Source organism: Lycium ferocissimum, chromosome 6 (assembly GCF_029784015.1).
Source record: "Lycium ferocissimum isolate CSIRO_LF1 chromosome 6, AGI_CSIRO_Lferr_CH_V1, whole genome shotgun sequence".
NCBI lineage: Eukaryota > Viridiplantae > Streptophyta > Magnoliopsida > Solanales > Solanaceae > Lycium > Lycium ferocissimum.
In genome coordinates this window covers 30,540,770-30,560,760 of record NC_081347.1, presented here as the reverse complement: position 1 = coordinate 30,560,760, position 19,991 = coordinate 30,540,770, and the positions used below count along the sequence as shown (strand labels likewise).

General features: G+C 38.0%; 1 protein-coding gene across 1 annotated transcript; it reads right to left on the bottom strand.

The window, feature by feature from the left end:
• Positions 1-466: 466 nt before the first annotated feature.
• On the bottom strand, positions 467-1,249 carry LOC132061261 (uncharacterized mitochondrial protein AtMg00810-like). The gene has a single exon (XM_059454105.1). The coding sequence runs from the start codon at positions 1,247-1,249 to the stop codon at positions 467-469; it is 783 nt and encodes a 260-aa protein (XP_059310088.1).
• Positions 1,250-19,991: the final 18,742 nt, after the last annotated feature.

Sequence of the window (19,991 nt, the reverse complement as noted above, 5' to 3'; positions counted from 1 at the left end):
TTTTGTAAACTGATTAAATTTGAATCTGCAGTACTAGTAAAACAAAATTACTTTTGCATATGTATATGCAAGAAAAAGAGTGGCAGTGCTCCCATTAAGGAACAGGCTAAAGGAAGTAGGGGTGGGCGTTCGGTTTTTCGGTTCGGTTTTATCAAATTTCGGTTTGGCTATTTCGGGTTCGGTTTTTTGAAGGTGGACACCGAACACCGAACCAAACTAGTTCGGTTCGGTTCTTTCGGTTTCGGTTTTTTAAAGTTCGGTTCGGTTCTGTAGGAAATCAATCCGTGTTCTGTATTGATGTATGAAAGTCATTATATACAAAGTAGGTATCTCCTATCAGAATGATACTAGGCTAAATTATAGGACCTGATTACAATACATAAGGAAGAGAATATTTACAATATTTACGTGTACTATTACATAGTCTATCACACCCCCGCAGTCGAAGCGGGAGGTTGTCGTACGCTTAGACTGTCCCTGAAATCATCAAAGAGCACGCGCGGAAGACCTTTAGTGAAGATATCTGCGATCTGGTAACGGGACGGGACGTGAAGAACACGAACTTCTCCACGGCAACTTTCTCGCGTACGAAATGTATGTCCATCTCAATATGTTTAGTGCGTTGGTCTTTGAACGGATTACTTGATATGTATATGGCACTAACATTATCACAATAAACCAATGTAGCTGTCCGGATGGGACAACGGAGCTCCAAAAGAAGGTTGCGAAGCCAACAGGACTCAGAGACGACATTAGCGACGCCACGGTATTCGGCCCTGGCACTCGACTTAGACATAGTAGGTTGCCGTTTGGATGACCATGAGAGGAGGTTATTGCCAAGGAAGACACAGTAACCAGATGTGGATCGGCGAGTGTCTCGACAACCACCCCAATCTGCATCTGTATAAGAGACAAGAGAGGCAATGGAGGATTTGTACAGATGGAGACCAAACTCAATAGTACCTTGAATGTATCGTACTATGCGTTTAAGAGCATGCATATGTGCAACCTTAGGATCATGCATGTGAAGGCATACTTGTTGAACCGCATAGGAGATGTCTGGTCTTGTGAATGTAAGGTACTGCAACGCTCCGGCCAACTTACGATATTGGGTGGGATCATCGTAAGGAGGCCCGACCGTGGCACCAAGTTTGGCTTTGGTGTCGACCGGTGTCTGACTTGGCTTACAGGCAGTCATGCCCGCACGCTCTATAATATCTACTGCATAATTTTTCTGAGAGAGAAACATGCCTTGTGAAGTCTGGGTAACAGCGATACCCAGAAAATAGCTTAGAGGCCCAAATCCTTCATAGCAAATTCGGCACTAGCGAGGAGACATGATGGATTTTACGAGAGCATGCGAGGAAGTCAGAGAATAATATCATCAACATATAGCGAGAATGTAAGCAATGTCGAGAACCTCGACAATAAATAAAGAGAGTGATCGAGATCGGCTATGTGAAAAACCAATAGTGGAGACATAGTCGCGCAAAGCGTTGGAACCATGCGCGGGGAGCTTGCTTAAGTCCGTACAACGATTTCTTCAGAGACGGACATGATGGGGATGCTTTGGATCCTTAAACCCAATAGGCTGATGCATATAAACGGTCTCGTTAAGATTACCGTGTAGGAAAGCATTCTTGACGTCCAACCGATGAATGGGCCAAGAGTGTGCAAGTGCAATGCTCAAGACGGCACGAATAGTAGCCGGTTTGACAACGGGACCGAAAGTCTCGTCGCGGTCCAACTTGACTTTGTTGAGACACCGCCATCGCGAACAAGACGGGCTTTGTGCCTCTCGAAAAGAACCATCGAGATTTCTTTTTATGACGAAAAATCCACATAGAACGAATAAGATTCACATCAGTGGGACGTGGAACCAACTCCCACGTCTTATTATTAATTAGAGCATTATATTCATCAACCATGGCGACTTTCCAATTGTGGTCATTTAGAGCGCGACGAGGATTTCGTGGGATAGGCGAGATGGAGAGAGTCTTTGGAAGTATTTAAGTTGAATGGTTGTTTGGGCTTAAAATCCCATGTTGGCTTCTAGTGACCATACGGGTGGGCTGCTGGGCAGTTACGGGTGGGGCAGTGGGGGGTAGAGGCTGTGGCGGGGCCGACCGTGGGCCGGCCCAGACCGGCGGGGGGGGGGGAGGGCTGCAAGGGCGATCACGGGTGGAGCAGCGGGGGAAGGGGCTGTCAGGCGGTGGCCACCGGTGTAGCGAGTGGGGGGAGGGGCGGACCGAGGGAACGACGGGTGGAGTAGGTTGTGACAGAAAATGCAGGGTATATGGAGAAATTCCATGGTCCAAAAAATCATAAGACGTTGGGGTTGGGGAGTGCAATTTGGAGAAGGGAAATTGAGTTTCTTCAAAGATGACATGCCGTGAGATGATGATTTTGTTGGTGGATAAATCATAACATTTATATCCTCTATGATTCAACGGATAGCCCAAAAAGACACACGGGGTGGATCTTGCTTGTAACTTATGAATAGTTGTAGATGGGAAAAGTGGATAGCATAGACACCCAAAAACCCGGAGATGAGAATAGGAGGGGGTTCGTTGATAGAGAACTTGCGTCGGTGATTTATACCCAAGGACTTTGGTGGGAAGTACATTAAGGAGGTATGTGGCCATTTGGAGAGCATGATGCCAAAAAGAGGGGGGACGGAGGAGTGGACAAGAAGAGTGCGCACTATGTTGTTAATGGATTTAATTTTTCTTTCCGCTTTGCCGTTTTGAGGAGAGGTGTGGGGGCAAGAAAATCGAAAATTTAAACCATTTGAGGCGCAAGAAGATTGAAAATGCCCATTGGCGAACTCCCGCCCATTATCACATTGAATGTTTTTAATGTCTCTTTCAAATTGAGTCCGTATTAATGCCTTAAAAGATAGAAAAGTGGAATAGACTTCCGACTTGTTAGAGATTGGAAAAGTCTAAAGAAAATTACTATAATCATCAAGAAAGAAAACATAATAGCGGTGCCCATTAGAACTTGAAACAGGAGATGTCCATAAATCGCTATGAATGATGTCAAACGGCATAGTAGTAAATGACAATGAATCATAAAATGGAAATTTAACATGTTTCCCCAAAGGACAAGAGGTGTAAAAAGAAGTTCGGGCCCTATTACATTCAATTAAGGCATTACTACGAAGAGCACTAAGAATAGCATTTCCCGGATGGCCGAGTCAGGAATGCCACAAGCTAGGTGATGCGACAATGAAGGTGGATGGTGGAGTGGCCCATTATGTGGCATTGATAGGATACAATTCCCCGGTGCTCTCACATTTCATTAGGCGGCTCCCCGTCGGTAAATCCTTCACAGAAAACCCAAGAGGATCAAACTCAACAGAAACATTATTGTCCTTAGTGTATTTACGTACGGAAATAAGGTTTTTGATGAGTTTTGGAGCATGCAAGACATTTCGGAGAAGTAATCGAGGATTAGGTGGGGGAAGGGATGTATGACCATAGCCTCGAATTGGAATAGTGCTACCATTACCAACAATGATTCCAGAATTATTGCTCAAATTAAAATAAGACGTGAGAGTACCTGAGTTGGCAGTCATGTGGGAAGTCGCTCCGGTGTCTATGTACCAATTATCATCCGGTTGATGCATGGACAGAGTGTGCATGGCGGTCTCCACGTCTGTCGGAGTGTACCCGAAGGTGGTCGGAACACGCATGGAATAGGCCGGGAGGGTTATGGACCCGCCGAGAATGCCGCCGCCGGTCGCGGCGGGGGGACGCCAGCCGCCACCGCTTGTCTCGTCGGATACGGGCGGGGGGGCATTGGCCAGCTTGGGGCGGCCAGGAAGGCCGGTGGCCCCTGCCGGTGGGCGTCCTGGTCGGCCACGGGCGGTTCGTTGGTCGTTCGCCGCCGCCGCGTGAGTTTCCCGCGGTTGTTCTTGTTATTGTTACCCTGTCCCTTGTTCCTGTTAGAATTCCTGCCACAATTATTATCACGACGGTTAGTTGAATTATTGTTGCCGCCAGGTGGCGGAGAGGGAGTATCATTATCAACAAGTAGAGCCGCGGGATTGGAATCGCGGGCACGTTCCTTGGGCTGCCGCGTCTTCGAGCTTGAGTCCGGAGCACACTTCGGAAAGAGAGAGTAACACATCCTTCGTTGGATGGTGGTGACAAAGTGTGCATATGTCTCCGTGAGAGCCGGTGAGGAGGCGCAAGACCGAGACGTTGGTCGGACACCGCGACCCCACGTTGGCAAGGCGATCCGCGAGAGACTTGAGCCTATTATAATAGGCCATAACCGAGCCGAAGTCGGCCATTTTTGTGGTGGTGAATTCAGTTTCAAGGTACGCTGCCCTTGAGTGCTTGTTATCTTGGAAAAGTTGAGCAACTCGATTCCAAGCCTTCTCTGCAACATCATCCGCCACCAGAATAGAGGTAAGAATATCATGGGAGACGGTGGCGTATATCCATTGAAGGACCACCGCATCTAGCCGTTTCCAGAGCGGAAGGTTAGCCGCCTTTGTTGCGTTGTACGCGGTGAGTTCAGTGGTGTCAGTTGGTGGTATGATGTGTTTAAGTACGGAGTGGACGCGGGCTAGAACTTTGAATAGTGTCGCCCATTCGTGATAATGGCCGGTTTCCATGTCTAGAGTGATTGGGATTAAAGATTTCACATTCGTGACGGTTAAAGCAGAATGGAAATTTTTGTTGTCAGCCATTGAAGAGAGAAGAGGGAGGAGGAAGGGGTGGCGGCTACGGCTAGGGTTAGGAGAGAGAGAGGTGGACGGCTAGGGTTTGGGATGCTAGGGTTTTTGGGAGAAACCTAGTCTGATACCATGTAGGAAATCAATCCGTGTTCTGTATTGATGTATGAAAGTCATTATATACAAAGTAGGTATCTCCTATCAGAATGATACTAGGCTAAATTATAGGACCTGATTACAATACATAAGGAAGAGAATATTTACAATATTTACGTGTACTATTACATAGTCTATCAGGTTTGGTTTCGGTTTTTTCAATTCGGTTTTTTTGATACGATATTAGAAGCGATTCCCTTGACACTAATTCATAATCGCAAAAGCAATAAAACATAAAACTGATAAATTGAATTCAAAATCAAACAAAGAGGATATACAAGAATAGAAAACTATAACCATGATATAGGATTATTAGGTGTTATATACATACTGTAAGAATAATTAAGAAAACACATAAAGGACATACATTAATCCTAAAGACACATCCTAGTTGTCTTCCTTAACATATTTGATTTTCTCAACTGCAGTAGAAAATTAGGGATACAAATGCAAAAGAGGGCTTGTTACAATTGGATTTTTTTGGCTTTAAACTTAATGGACCTGGACTATTTTAATTTTTTTGGGTAATGTATAAAATTTCGGTGTGTGTTCGATTTTATCAAACTTCGGTTCGGCTATTTCGGTTTCGGTTTCGATTTTTTAAGGTGGACACCAAACACCGAACCAAACTAGTTCGGTTCGGTTCGATTTTCGGTATTTATGCCCAGCCCTAAAAGGAAGTCACAAAAGAAGGAAAGAGTAATATTACTGTCAGAAAGAGAGAGTTGTCGAGCTAATTGTTTTTGTGGTAATCAAAACATGCATGTAATGTACACTTAGTTAATCCATTAATTGTAAGAAACACAAGGGTAGTTATATACTATACTTATTAATTACAAAAAAGACAAACAAGATATAAGGGCAGTACATTAATATGGCAAGAATGAAGCAAAAGGGATTTGGTGCTCTAAGCCCGTCAACCGGTTTCCGTTAACCGGTTAAAACTGGTAACCGGTAAAACCGGAACCGGTTGAATCAGTTAACCGGTTCCGGTTAACCGTTTAATAAATACCGGTCCGGTTTCGATTTTTTGAAACCGGAATCGGACCGGTAAAACCGGTCGAATTAAAAAAAAAAAAAATTAAAATGTAGCCGTTGGGCTGCTTAGTTGGACCGTTGGCCAACGGTCCATTTGCAAAAATGGCCGTTGCCAAACGGTCCCAAACCCACATTTTGGCCCCCCAACCCCTAAACTTTTTTTTAACACTTTAACCCATCCCCTACCCCTATATAAACCCCTCTCCATTTCCATTTTAATCCACACCAATTCACTCTTCTCTTTCTCTCAATCTCTCAATTATAGTTACTTTGCAACATTTAGCCACTTTAAATTTCTCTCAATTAAATATTATAAAGTCTTATTATAGTTTCAATTATTAATTTTGCAATTATAATATTGTTGGTGGAGTTGGTGATTTTGCAACAATCCGAAGTAGCTTTGGTGGATTTGCAATTTTAGCCGCCTTCACTTTGTTGGAAATTAGTCCAGCAATTTGGTACCTTCGTTCCAACTCTATCTTTATTTTTCGTAATTTAATTTACGCAATTTAATTCTAGCAATTTAATTTGTTGCAATTTATTTTCTTGTGATTTATTTGAGTGTGATTTAAATTAGTTCTATTTAATAATGGCGAAGAGATTTAGACGTGGTGCCGGTAGTAGTGGTATTGTTAGGGGTGGGTTTAATGAGGAAACATTTGTGGAAGAAATACCTAATTTAGGTATTGATGTTGGTGAAAATAATCAACTTTTAGATCATGAGGCAATGCAACAACATTATACCGACACTTTTAATGAAATTGATGATGATGATGAAACACAAGCCCCCGAAAATCCCATAGGAGATACATGTCCTGCACAATCACATACACAAGACAAACCGCCTAAAACTCGTAAGCCAATCGCTAAAATTTGGAATTTTATGACTAAGGATAAGGAAAGTCAAACGTACTAAATGTAACATATGTAGACAAGTATTTGCTTTTAGGCAATGAACTAGTAAGGATGGTGGAACGGATACACTAAATAGTCATATAAGAAAGAAATATATGGATGTTTGGGGAGAGCAAACGGGTTCAAATGTGGAGGGTATTCAAATGACGATAGACCCACGAACCGGTAAAATTTTTAAGTATGACAAGAAAAAAGAGCGAGTAGAAATAGCTAAAATGGTAGCTTATGATTGTTTACCATTTTCCTTTCCTTCGGGTTTGGGGTTTGTTACTTACATTCAACGTTGTTATAATCCGTTATTTGAGGGTATTTCTAGAAGTACTTGTGGAGCGGATGTTATAGATTTGTATAAAAAAATATAGATTTTATTTGCGCCATGTATTTAATTCTTTAAATTATAATGTTTCTCTTACCGCTGGTTTAGGTCTTAGTCTTAACAAGTTAGATTTGTTTGCTATTTATATGTCATTGGATTGATGATAATTGGGTTATGCAAAAAAGAATTATAGCTTTTTTAAATGATGAAGGGAAAGGTCGTCACGATGGAAATTTTTTAGCGGATTCAATGTCTACTATTATGACAACAAAATTTAAGAAGTATTTTTGTCCCATCCCAACTTTATTTATATTGGGTTCTCTTTTAAATCCTTGTTTAAAAATGTCTTATACTAAAGCATTAGTTAATCAAATTTATACGTTTTTAGAAATTGAAAAGGGAGTTGAACCATCTTTAGCTGAAGCCGACCTCGCTATTGATGCCGAGTTTAGAAAATTTTTTAGTCATTATTCTAATTTGGAAGAACATGCTACACCCGTTGCTCCACGCCCTACGACTTCTCAAAGTAGTAAAAAAGGCTTGTCAGGTTTGTCGCATTTAAAAGTTTTACATTCATATCTAACTCCTTCTTGTAATGCAAACTCTGATGAATATCACTTTTATTTGTTGCAGCCAAATGTGGATATCAAGGAACTAGATGATTTGGACGTCTTAGCATGGTGGAAGAAATACAAGGCAAGTCATCCGATACTCTCAAGAATGGCTCGAAATATCCTTACGGTTCAAGTATCAACCGTGGCTTCGGAGAGTGCATTTAGCCAAGGAAGACAACAAATTGGAGACTATAGACACTCATTATCCGGATTTAGCTTGCAAGTACTAGTGTGCATTCGCGATTGGATTAGATCGGAGCGACGCAACCAAAACTTAGAAGCGGTGGAAGGCGAAGAGGAAGAGATTGGAGATTTGATAGTAAGTGGAGCGGACCAAATGGAAGACTTTGAAAATATCTCCTGGCCGAATATGATATGGGGGAAATTAACCAAATGATTGACAATTGGTGATTTTATTATTCTACTATTTCTTTGCAACTCATGTAATATTTGTAAGTTAAAAAAAAAACTACAACTTGCAAATAAATGTTATCCAAGAATGAATAAAATATATGGCTCATTGAGCTTTCTTCTATTTACTTGTGTTCATATTTTTACTTATATTAAGTTAGGAATATACCTAAAATATACTAAGAATATACTTATAATATACATCTACTTAAATTAAAAACTAGAAAGTTATATACTTGAAAAATAACTAAAATATACTAAGAATATACTTATAATATAAATATACTTAATTTATAAAATACGAATTTATAAACTTAGAAAAAAATTAAGCTATAAATAACTTAAGTTATAATATATAAGTATATATAGTATACATATAACTTAAACATATATATATATATATAAGTTATAAGTCAATATAGTATACATATAACTTAAACATATATATATATATATATATATATATATATATATATATATATACGTATACGTATATGCTGTATTACTGTTAGTCCGTAAATATATAAACTTTACTTATAAACTTATATAACATATGTAAATATACCTACAATATACTAATAAATACTATAATATATATATACTATACAAAAAATGAAAAACAAAAAAGAGGTTTTGGACACTTTTGAACCGGACCGGTCCGGTTTCGATTATTTAACTGGTAAACCGGAACCGGTGGCCGGTTCCAATTTTTAAATCGGAAATTAGCCGATTTGTTAATCGGTTACCGGTCCGGTCCGGTTCGAACCGATTAACAGGTTTACACAGAAACACAAATGACAAAGTGTCAGTCACCAATCACCAATATCCTACAAAAGTTGGCCAAAAGCTTTTTTAGGTCTAGTCTATTGGTTTCGGCGCACAACATATCTGCAAAATAGCTGTTGCTTTACGCATTTCCCAAATAGTATTAGTCTACTACTCCCTCTGTCCCGTAATAAGTGTCACCTTAGCCAAAAAATTTTGTCCCATAATAAGTGTCACCTTAGCCAAAAAATTTTGTCCCATAATAAGTGTCACCTTAGGAAACCAAAATATAAATTGGCTAGTTTTTTCCAATTCTACCCTTAGACAATAAAGTAACAACTAAATGATGATTGGAAAAAATACATAGTAACTTGGTATTGTTGGATTCCTAATGTCAAAAGGTTTACTCCTTGTGCATGCTCTAATCAAAAGGTAAAAGTAGTTTATTTTTATTATATAGGGGTAATTTGGTAAACTTCACAATGCATTATTGATTTCTTAATATGTGTGTATTTGGCTAAGGTGACACTTATTATAGGACGGAGGGAGTACTATTTAATTATGAATCCTAATTTGCTTATCATTTTTTACATAAAATTAGTAGTTCCCGTGTCTCAATTTATGTGATACAGTTCGAAGTCGTTAATCAAACTTATTTATTTCGATCATGAATTCAGATATACAATCTTTAAATTTTTTGAAAAATAATTTATATACTTAGAAACTAATCACTGATTGGATCATTCCTAAATTAATAAATCATTGATGGGCACTTTGAAGCAAGTTGATCCTTGAAGACTAACGTCGTAGCTCACTTAGATCAATCAGTTCAAGCATTGACAATCCTCGTTCCTTCTGTGTTCAGGACGGAGACTATTTCTGCCTTTGTCGATCTGCCTCGACGCCTTGGCAGAACTACATAAAAAGTACTCCCTCCATCCCAATTTATGTGACACTCTTTTTCTTTTTACTCTGTCCCAAAGAGAATGACACATTTCTATAATTAGTAATAATTTAACTCTAAACTCCGCATCTTAACCTCATACAAATATCTATGACTTATTTTAGACCGCAAGTTTTAAAAGTTTTCCGTTCATTCTTAAACTCCATGCCCAGTCAAACACCCTCGTATAAATTGGGAAGGAGGGAGTACTATAAGACTACAATAATTAACAATTTAAAATATTTGAAGTGCATGCTAATAAATCACAGTTCTCAAATTGGGTTGAATTATTTAAGAAAACATTCATTATGAGAAAAATATTTGACACAAAGTTAAAGATTTTCATTGAAAACAATATAGCAGGAGCACCTTTTTTGTGTCATAAAATGTTGAATCAGAAAAATTAAGGAACCTATATACTTGAATCACCGGCGAAGCGCTAATTAAGACCATCATTGAAAACCGAGCCTACTTCAGCTGAGCTTTGACAAGGCATCATCCTTGTACTGAGCTGCCCATCTTTGACAAATTAAGCCGCATCCTTAAAACTCCACTATTTGCCTGCCTGCCTGCCTTTAAGCATAGTAATCAGCAACATTATTATTTTTTCAATAATCATATCAACTGTCTCTCTCACTTAACGATCATGATACTTTCCAAAAATCGAAATTCTTGGTCAATAGAGGAACAATATCACCATTTTTGTTCAATAAGATATCAAAGTGGATGATTGACTCATTCCATACTAGAAATAATCGCAGGAAATCCTTTGATAACCCGGATTCCTATTTCTCAATGATATTCCACAATCAAGACAATTGGCTGAATCCCGTGAAACCATTTCATAAAAGTTCATTGATATCTTCTTTTTATAAAGCAAATCGACTTCGATTTAGGTTATTCCCAATGTGGTGACAAAGGTTGAGCTCTTCTTCATCAAACAAAAGAACCCCTTCAGACCATAACTTTCATAGGACTTGTATTCATTATTACAGTGCCACTACACTTGGAAAACTAAGACCGAGTAATGGAGCTTCCATCTTCTTCGGGTAGGTGGCACTCATCATCATCGTCATCAGGAGATTATTATGACTGTGAAGACGAAGCAAACGAGTTGGTTAGTGCTCCACCGCGGGTTATTCCATCAGCCCCATTTCTTGAACAAGAGTTTGTTCCATCGGCGCCCGTTCTTTCAGCTCAGCATGAAGGGAATATGTTCGTTCACCCCCTTTCCTGTATTACACTTATGATGTACTCCCCAATGGTCTGAGATACCTTATCAAGCAACTCGACAAACATACTATTGAAAATAATCGCAGAGGGGTGATACATGTTGGGAAGAAACAAACAATAACCAAATTGCACGATGAGGTAACAACGGAAAAAATATCAAGTCAAAACTTCCCACACTATTTGAACCAAGAGAAGACAATATACACTAGCACAAATGGAAATCCGGACAGCAATTATACCAACAACAAAATAGCAAAGTAAGCAAAATAAATCAATTGCAAGAGACACCAAATTTACGTGGTAAAACCCCTTCAAGGTGAAGAGGAAACATCCACGGGTCCAAAAGCTCCACTATATCAAATGAGAGAGTTACAAAGTTCTCCAAAATGGATACAATATGAATGCCAAATGCAGAGCAACAATAACAACAAGAACAACCATCAGACAAGAGAAAATTGGAAAAAAGTCACCCAAAAAACGCAGCTACTGTTCACCGACTAAAATCTGGAGCTACGGGTCTCCAAATCCACCACTGTCAGTTTCAAATCAAAGATTAAGATGAAAGGAACACGCTGTCCAAAAATCAGCTCAATCGGACAAGAAACGAAGCAGGGAATCGACAAAACAATTTGGCTGCACAAGCTGATTTTTAAGAAGAAAAATTTGCACACTCTCTCTCTATTTTTAGTTGAAAGGCTGCTCACTCTCACTATGTTACTTGCCCCCAAATCAGACCTAATAGGTCTCATAATGTATGGGCCAAAAAATATAAGTGGGCTAGACCAAGTTGGGTATTTATTTATCCACATAGGAAGGGAAAAGGCCCAAAACCCAACAATTCTCCCCCTCCCGACTATGTGGAGGAGACCGCCATCCCGGCGATCATGCAACACTCTTCAAACTTCCCTCTTGTCAAAGCTTTAGTCATCATGTCTGAACCATTATCATCAGTGTGAATCTTCTCAAGTTTAAGAAACTTAGAATCCAACACATCTCTAATCCAATGGTATCTCACATCAATATGTTTTGTCCTACCATGAAGTGTAGAGTTTTTGCCAAGATGAATAGCACTTTGACTGTCGCAATAAAGCACATACCTCTCTTGAGCAAAGCCAAGTTCCTCCATAAATCTCTTCATCCAGAGCAACTCTTTACAAGCTTCAACGACAGCTATAAGCTCAGCTTCTGTAGTAGATAGAGAAACACATTTTTGCAACCTAGATTGCCAAGATACAGCTCCCCCTGCATAAGTAATCAAGTAGCCCGAAGTAGACTGATGAGTATTAACATCACCGGCCATATCTGAATCAGTGTTACCACAAAGAATAGGCTTTCCTATCCCAAAACACAAACTCAGACTAGAAGTGCCACAAAGATATCTCATAATCCACTTCACAGCATCCCAATGCTCTCTTCCCGGATTAGAAAGAAAATGGCTGACAACACCAACGACATGAGCAATATTAGGTCTTGTACAAATCATCGCATACATCAGACTGCCAACGGCTAAAGCATCAGGAACTTTCTTCATATCTTCCTTCTCACCATCACTGGAAGGACACTGCTTCGTGTTCAATTTGAAGTGCATAGCTAAAGGTGTTTTAACAACCTTAGCTTTATCTATGTTAAACCTGCGAAGTACTTTCTGAATGTACTTCTCTTGTGATAACCACAACTTCTTGGCCTTTTACGTTACGAACAATCTGTATGCCAAGAATACGCTTTCTTTGGTCCCAAGTCTTTCATAGCAAAAGACTTATTCAACTCTGCTTCAACTTCTGAATTCTACAAGCATTCTGACCAACAACAAGCATGTCATCAACATAAAGCAATCTAATGATAAAGTCACCATCAGAAAATTTTTGCACAAAAACACAATGATCTGAAGAAGTCTTCTTGAAGCCCCGTTGACTCATAAAAGAACCAAACTTTTGTACCACTGCCTGGGAGCTTGTTTTAAATGATACAAGCTCTTCTTCAATTTGCAAACATAATTCTCTTTACCCTTGACTTCAAAACCTTCTGGCTGCTCCATATAAATTTCTTCATCTAAGTCACCATGGAGAAAAGCGGTTTAACATCCATTTGCTCAACCTCTAAATCTAGACTTGCAACTAAGCCCGGAACAACCCGAATGGATGACATCTTCTGTTGGAGAAAGGATTTCATCAAAATCAACTCCCTTTTACGATTAAATCCCTTACAACCAATCTAGCCTTGTACCGTGGGCCGGGTTACCATCTTCATGTTTCACCTTAAAAACCCACCTATTTTCAAAGCTTTTCTATCTCTAGGAAGCTTAACCAGATCAAATGTATGATTATCATGCAAGGATTTAATCTCATCTTGCATAGCATCAAACCACCTTTCTTTTTCTTCACTATCCATGGCCTCATCAAAACTTTCAGGTTCTCCCCCATCGGTCAAGAGTACAAACTTATTGAGAGAATAACGAGATAAAGGTACTTTCTCTCTAATAGATCTTCTGAGAGAACTCGCTGGAGCATCAATAACGGTGGTTCTTTGACAACCACATCATCTTCCACTGGAGCATCAACAACATCATGCTGGTCATTCTGATCATCATCACTATCTTCATTATCAAGTCGATCTTTATTATTTTGAAGATTTTCTTCAGGTGCAATAGTCACAGGAACTGGATCAACATCAACTAAGCTCTCATTGCTCTGAGAATCAACCTTCTCAACTTTGTCAAAATCTTCAATTGTCTGGTCTTCAAAGAATACAACATCATGGCTTCTAACAAGTTTCTTCTCAACTGGATCATAGAAACGATAGCCAAATTCGTCTTGACCATAGCCAATGAAGATACATTGCCTAGTTTTAACTTCCAGTTTTGACCTCTCATCCTTAGGAACTTGCACAAAAGCCTTACACCCGAAGACTCTCGGATGAGCATAAGAGACATCCTTACCAAACCAAACTCGTCGGGGGACATCACCATCAAAGCAACGATGGGAGATAAATTGATAACATAAACGGCGGTATTAAGTGCTTACACTTTAAAAAGAATGCTGGCGACAGCATCTGAAAGCAAACATCTAACCCTGCTTTAATTGGGGTTCATTCATCCTCTCGCTAAACCATTTAGCGAGGAGTCTTTGGATGAGTTTTCGATGCCGAATACCACTTGTCTCTGATAATTATCAAAAGGACCAATGTATTCACCACCATTGTCCGAGCGGATGCATTTTAGTTTCTTCCACCGTGTCTCTCAACCAAGGCACGAAAAGTCTTGAACACATCAAGTACTTGATCCTTGGACTTCAAAGGAAATACCCAGAGTTTGTGAGAATGATCATCAATAAAAGTCACAAAGTAAAGTGCACCACCACGAGAGCTTACTTTAAAAGGACCACACAAATCAGAATGTACCAACTCCAGCAAATCAAGCTTTCTTGAGCGTGAATGACTCTGAAAAGAAACTCTTTTCTGTTTCCCGGCTAAGCAATGAACATATCTCTTTAACTTTGCTTGTTTCACTCTAGAAAGTAAATTTTTCTTAGTCAAGTTGTCAATCCCCTTCTTGCTCATATGACTCAGCCTTCTATGCCATAACTCTGATGAAGTATCATTCTCCACCAAATTTATTGAGTCACCACAAATGGAGCCACGAAATAAGTACAAGTCGAATATCTTGTTACCTCGAGCCACAATCATTGAACCTCTGGCGGCTTCCCGCTGCCACCACCAATGGTTTGATCATAACCCTCGTCATCGTTTTTTCTACAAAAATCAAATTCAGATGAACATCTGGAGCATGCTTGATAATGTTAAGAACCAACCTCGAACCATTCTTACTTTTCAAGCAAACTGTGCCAATACCAAATACCTCACTATTATTGCCCATTCGTAACATTCCAAAATTACCTGGAGTATAAGAAGAAAATAATTTCTTCTTTGGCGTGATATGAGAAGTGGCACCTGAATCCACAAACCAGGTAGACTCATCACAAACAAGATTGATATCATTTTTACCACAAGCAACAAGAAGATCATTTTCAGCAACAATAGCAACACGATTTTCATTATCGCCTTCTTTCTTTTGCTTTTTCTGGTCTCTCTTAAACTTGTAGCAATGTTTCTTGATGTGCCCTTTCAAGTGACAATAGTCACATGTAAGATTCTTGTACCTAGAGGATCTTGACTTGCTTCTACTTTTACCTCTATCATTTTGACCTCTGAAACTGCTTCTTCCTCTATTTTCAGTAACCAAAACATCGAAGTGTGAAGCTGAAGAAGACGAAGCTTGAGATCTTCTTCTCATATCTTCATTCAAAACACCACTCTTAGCATATTCCATAGTTACATCATCACTGGGAGTAGAATTAATCAAAGAAACTCTAAGGGTTTCCCAAGAGTCTGGCAAAGTATTAAGAAGCCAAAGTCCTTGTATTTCTTCATCAAACTTGACACCCATTCCAGATAGTACGATCAAGGACAACCTGAAAATCGTTTATATGATCAGAAATAGGATTGCCCTCTTTGTATCTAATATTCATCAATTGTTTCAGTAGGAACAACTTATTATTGCCAGTCTTCGAAGCATAAAGTGTCTCGAGCTTTTCCCACAAGCTTTTAGCATTTGTCTCATTCACAATATGATTTCGAACATTATCTTCAACCCATTGCCTAATATAGCCACAAACCTGTAAGCGCTCAAATTTCCAATCCTCATCTTCAATAGACTCGGATTTCTTAGAAGCAAACACAGGTAAATGCAATTTCTTGACAAATAGAAGATCTTTCATCTTGCTTTTTCAAATATGATAATTACTGCGATTTAAACAAACCATATTGCTCATATTTGCCTCCATCATTCAAATAGACGATCAACACAACCAAATACAACCACAAGCTCTGATACCACTTTGTTAGGAAGAAACAAACAATAGCCAAATTGCACGACGAGGTAACAGCGGAAGAAATACCAAGTCAAAACTTCCCACACTATTTTAACCAAGAAAAGACAATATACATTAGCACAAATGGAAATCCGGACAGCAACTATACCAACAACAAAATAGCAAAACAAGTAAAATAAATCAATTGTAAGAGACACCAAATTTACGTCGTAAAACTTCTTCAAGGGGAAGAGGAAACATCCACGGGTCCAAAAGCTCCACTATATAAAATGAGAGAGTTACAAATTTCTCCAAAATGGCTACAACATGAATGCCAAATGCGGAGCAACAATAACAACAAGAACAACCATCAGACAAGAGAAAATTGGAAGAAAATCACCCAAAAAACGCAGCTACTGTTTACTGATGAAAATCTGGAGCTACAGTTCTTGAAATACACCTCTGTCAATTCCCAATCAAAGATTAAGATGAAAGGAACACGCTGTCCAAAAATCAGCTCAATCGGACAAGAAACGAAGCAGGAATCGACAAAACAAGTTGGCTGCACAAGCTGATTTTTAAGAAGAAAAATCTGCACTGAGACAACAAAAATATGCTCTGACACCAGTTGTTGGGCTAAACGGCTAAAGGATACTCTTAACATGATGTGATATTGTCCACTTTGGGCCAAGCCCGCACGGTTTTCTCCAAAAGGCCTCACATCATTAAGAGTATTCAACTCCTTATAAGTAGCTCCTTTTTCTTTTCAGCTACCAATGTAGTACTTTATTCGCACACCCAACAATACATTTGCAGCTAGTTGTGAAAGCAGGGTATGCATTTTCAGTTATCGTTATTTTTGTGTCTAGCTCTGAAGTGAGAACATTACTATGACTTGACCTACATTTTTGATAATTGATAAGTATATTAAGGTCTCCTCATGATTATGATAAAAATGTTTTGACCATGTGGGTATGTCATTAGAGAGGTGTATTTCAGTAATTCGTTATGTGGTGGTTTAGAATTTGTAATTTTCAAATGATTATCATAAAAATGTTTGATTATGTGGGTATGTCATTCGAATAGTGTATTCTAGTAATCTGATACGTGATGGTTTAGAATTTGTAATTTTCAAATGATTATGATAAAAATGTTTGATCATGTGGGTATGTCATTCGAACAATGTATTTCAATAATCTGATATGCACTACAAGAAAGTAGAGAAATTGCAACAGCTCTTTTTGGCAACAAAAATAATATAGTTGACAAAAGTCAATATTTGGCAACAACTTAATTTCATTATTGGCATACATGATGAATCTTTTGAAAATGAACTTTTTTGCGTTGCCAAAAATTTAATTTTGTTGCCATATAGTATTATTATTGTTTAAAAAAGTTTTAGCAACTTAAAAAAAGTTGTTGCACGTCGTTGCAATAACAGCTGTTGGGAAAAGTTTATGCAATAACAAAAAAAATGTTGTTGCCAAAAATACTTTTTGCAACAATAACCTATCTATGGCTACAAAAAAAATAATTGTTGTCAAATGTCTTCTTTCTTGTAGTGATGTGGTGGTTTAGAATTTATAATTTTCAAATGTTTATGATAAAAATGTTTGATCATGTGGGTGTGTCATTCGAACAGTGTATTTCAGTAATCTGCTATGTGGTGGTTTAGAATTTGTAATTTTCAAATGATTATGATAAAAATGTTTGATGTTGTGGGTATGTCATTCGAACAATGTATTTCAATAATCTGATATGTGGTGATTTAGAATTTGTAATTTTCAATTGATTATGATAAAAATGTTTGATCATGTGGTATGTCATTCGAATAGTATATTTCAATAATCTGGTATGTGGTGGTTTAGAATTTGTAATTTTCAAATGATTAAGATGAAATTTTTTGACCATGTGGGTATGCATTTTTACTGTTGTTATTTTGTGTCTAGCTCTTAAGTAAGAACATGGCTATGACTTGACCTACATTTTGATAACTTATAAGTATCTGAAGGTCTCCTCATGCTTATGATAAAAATGTTTGATCACGTGGGTATGTCACTCGAAAGGTGGATTTCAATAATCTATGTGGTGGTTTAGAATTTATAATTTTCAAATGATTATGATGAAATTTTTTGACCATGTGTATATGCATTTTTACTGTTGTTATTTTTGTGTCCAGCTCTTAAGTAAGAACATGGCTATGACTTGACCTACAATTTTCATAACTGATATATTAAGGTCTCCTCATGCTTATGCTAAAAATGTTTGCTCATGCGGGTTGTCAGTCGAACAGTGTATTTCAGTAATAGGATATGTGGTGGTTAGAATTAGTAATTTTCAAATGATTATGATGAAATTTTTTGACCATCTCGGTATGCATTTTGTGTTGTTATTTTTATGTCTAGCTCTGAAGTGACAACATGACTATGACTTGACCTAAATTTATGATAACTGATACATTAAGGTCTCCTCATGAATATGATAAAAAAGTTTGACCATGTGGGCATGTCACTCAAAAGGTGTATTTCAGTAATATGATATGTGGTGGTTTAGAATTTTTTAATTTTCAAATGATTAAGTAGGCTTTGGCCATAGAAATCAAATATTTTTCACTTAATTTGGAATTTTTGAACTCGGAGTCGAAGATGGAGTTGTGTTTGGTTGTAATTTTTGCAAATAATATTTGGTTATTTGAGTAGGCATTTGGCCATGATAACCAAATATTTTTCACTTTATTTGGAATTTTGAAGTTGGAGTTGGAATAGTGTTTGGTTATAGTTTTTGCAAATAATATTTGGTTGTTTGAATGTACTAAAAGCGAAAAATGTGACAACAATTTCTAAATTACAAATACAACTTGAAAAAATTTCCGGGAAAAAGTGAAAAACTTTCATGGCCAAAGTGAAAAGAGGGGCTTCGGTGTTCTCTAAATTCCAAATATAACTTTAAGTTGGGTTTGGAATTTTCATGGCCAAACATTGATTTTCAAATTAAAAAAAATTGGAAAAAAGTGAACAATTCTATTGGCCAAATGGGTGAGACTCAAATGATGTATTTTCAAATGTCATTTTTAGAATCCAAAAGGAAGGCTTCAGTTTGAGTATTTTGCTAGCTCCTTCAGTTAAATTATCCAAAGTGTTAACATGCTATGGTAATGTTGTGAAATTATGGTGTATATGACAACAGTCCAATTATGTGCGTGTGTGGATACATATTTATGTGGGTATATATAAAAACATTTTCAGTGATACTTTTATTTTGTGGCTTTTCATTAGGTCTGTATGTGAGAATGACAAGGAACAGGGTGCTGCGTGCCTCATAGAATGTCTAGCTTGTCTAGATCTTCCTACAGTTGCTATCGGCATTAGTAATTCTCTCACAAGTTATGATGACACAACATATAGCTTCAGAGTCAATAGCATTAGGGACACATCAAAAGTGATTATGCTAATGGCTAAAATTGCTCGACAGGTTGTTTCTTTAACTATATAATCTTTGATATTCCTTACTTTTTAGTTTAGTTTTTTTTGCTAATGGTAATCCTTTGTTTTGCAGTTAGCTTTTATTCCACATACACTAGAGCGGGCAAAAGAAGTTGTAATGAAGATAATTTCGTCGTCCTCCCAAGATAAAGACATACTTCGTCGGGAAGCTTTATATTCACAACTATATAGAGGAACAAAGGTGTCATATCCATTCTGTTAATTAGTTAACATGCGAATTAACATTTTTTACTTGCAAATCTCAAGCAACATTTTACTATGTTTATTCAGAAAAGTATCTTACTATACCTGACAAAAAAGAAAGCATCTGACTATTTAATATTTGGCTTTGTGCCTTTTTCTTATCCATTCAAGGCACTATAGAACTAATAGCAGCTAATTAATGATTCATGTATATATTGTTATAGTACGCTAAGCCTGCTTGTGGCACAAGAGAGTCCGTACAAGGTTTATCAGCTGATGGTGTAAAGGAGTTCTACAAAAAATGGTACATCCCCAGTAACATGACTGTGATTGTTGTAGGAGACCTAACTGATGCACAGGTT